At 69.0% G+C, this 1,438-nt stretch overlaps 1 protein-coding gene across 1 annotated transcript in view; it reads left to right on the top strand.

The window, feature by feature from the left end:
- Positions 1–27: 27 nt before the first annotated feature.
- LOC104293477 (ryanodine receptor 1-like) overlaps positions 28–1,438 on the top strand; it is a gene marked incomplete at its 5' end in the record, with an annotated part of 7,714 nt that continues 6,303 nt past the window's right edge. Inside the window, 2 exons of the mRNA XM_009892981.1 lie at positions 28–88; positions 1,066–1,304. Of these exons, the coding sequence (XP_009891283.1) occupies positions 28–88; positions 1,066–1,304 (300 nt within the window). The remainder of the gene's footprint in view (positions 89–1,065; positions 1,305–1,438) is intronic.

The raw sequence follows: 1,438 nt of genomic DNA, 5'->3' as shown, positions 1-1,438 counted from the left end.
CTCCTTGTGTCCCCTCCCCCCCTGAAGGGACGGACGCGCCGGCGGTGGTGAACTGTCTGCACATCCTCGCCCGCTCCCTGGACGCCAGGTGGGACCGGTGCCACCGCCGTGATGTCCTTGTCCCCACGGGGCCACCGTCCTTGTCCCCAGGGTGTCCCAGTGCCACCGTCCTTGTCCCCAAGGTGTCCCTGTCCCCATGCTCCTCTCACCCCAAGGTGTCCTGGTGCCACCACCATCCCATCCCTGTCCCCGTGGTCCCCTCACCCCTGCGGTGCCCCCACGCTGCCATCCTGCCCCCCCTCCATGCCATCCCTGTCCCCGTGGTCCCCTCACCCCTGCGGTGTCCTGGTGCCACCACCATGCCATCCCTGTCCCCGTGGTCCCCTCACCCCTGCGGTGTCCTGGTGCCACCACCATGCCATCCCTGTCCCCGTGGTCCCCTCAACCCCGTGGTGCCACCACCATGCCATCCCTGTCCCCGTGGTCCCCTCACCCCTGCGGTGTCCTGGTGCCACCACCATGCCATCCCTGTCCCCGTGGTCCCCTCACCCCTGCGGTCCTGCGGTGCCACCACCATGCCATCCCTGTCCCCGTGGTCCCCTCACCCCTGCGGTGCCACCACCATGCCATCCCTGTCCCCGTGGTCCCCTCACCCCTGCGGTGTCCTGGTGCCACCACCATGCCATCCCTGTCCCCACACCACCCCGATGCTGTCCCCATCCCCCAGTACATGATGTCACCCCGATGCCACCTTCATCCCTCCGCTGCCAGGGTGGTGGCCATGCCCCGTGGCCCCAGCTTGGTGGCCATGGCCCATGTCCCCAACAGTGCCCACGCGTGTCCCCGGGGTGGTGGCTCTGCCCCATGTCCCCAGTGTTGCCCACACATGTCCCCAGGGTGGTGGCCATGCTCCATTCCCCATGTCCCCAAGGTGGCGGCCATGCCCCAACGTTGCCCACATGTGTCCCCGGGGTGGTGGCCACGCTCCGTTCCCCACGTCCCCACCACTGCCCCCGCGTGTCCCCGGGGCGGTGGCCGTGCCGGCGCTGAGGTGCCACCCCACAGGACGGTGATGAAGTCGGGCCCCGAGATCGTCAAGGCGGGACTGCGGTCCTTCTTCGAGAGCGCCTCCGAGGACATCGAGAAGATGGTGGAGAACCTCAAGCTGGGGAAGGTGACGCAGAGCCGCACGCAGGTCAAGGGGGTGGCCCAGAACATCAACTACACCACGGTGGCCCTCCTGCCCGTCCTCACCTCCCTCTTCGAGCACGTGGCGCAGCACCACTTCGGGGACGACGTCATCCGTGAGCCCGCGGGGACCTGGGGGGGGGACAACCACGGGGATCTGGGGACACGCTGGGGACAGGGGGGACGTGTTGGGGACAGGGGGACGTGTTGGGGACAGGGGGATGTGTTGGGGACAGGGGGGCACGTAGGG

The sequence above is a fragment of the Charadrius vociferus genome, unplaced genomic scaffold, assembly GCF_000708025.1.
Source record: "Charadrius vociferus isolate BGI_N301 unplaced genomic scaffold, ASM70802v2 scaffold2699, whole genome shotgun sequence".
In the NCBI taxonomy this organism is placed as follows: Eukaryota; Metazoa; Chordata; class Aves; order Charadriiformes; family Charadriidae; genus Charadrius; species Charadrius vociferus.
Note: the sequence above shows the minus strand (reverse complement) of the source record. Positions and strands in the feature narration are given on the sequence as shown.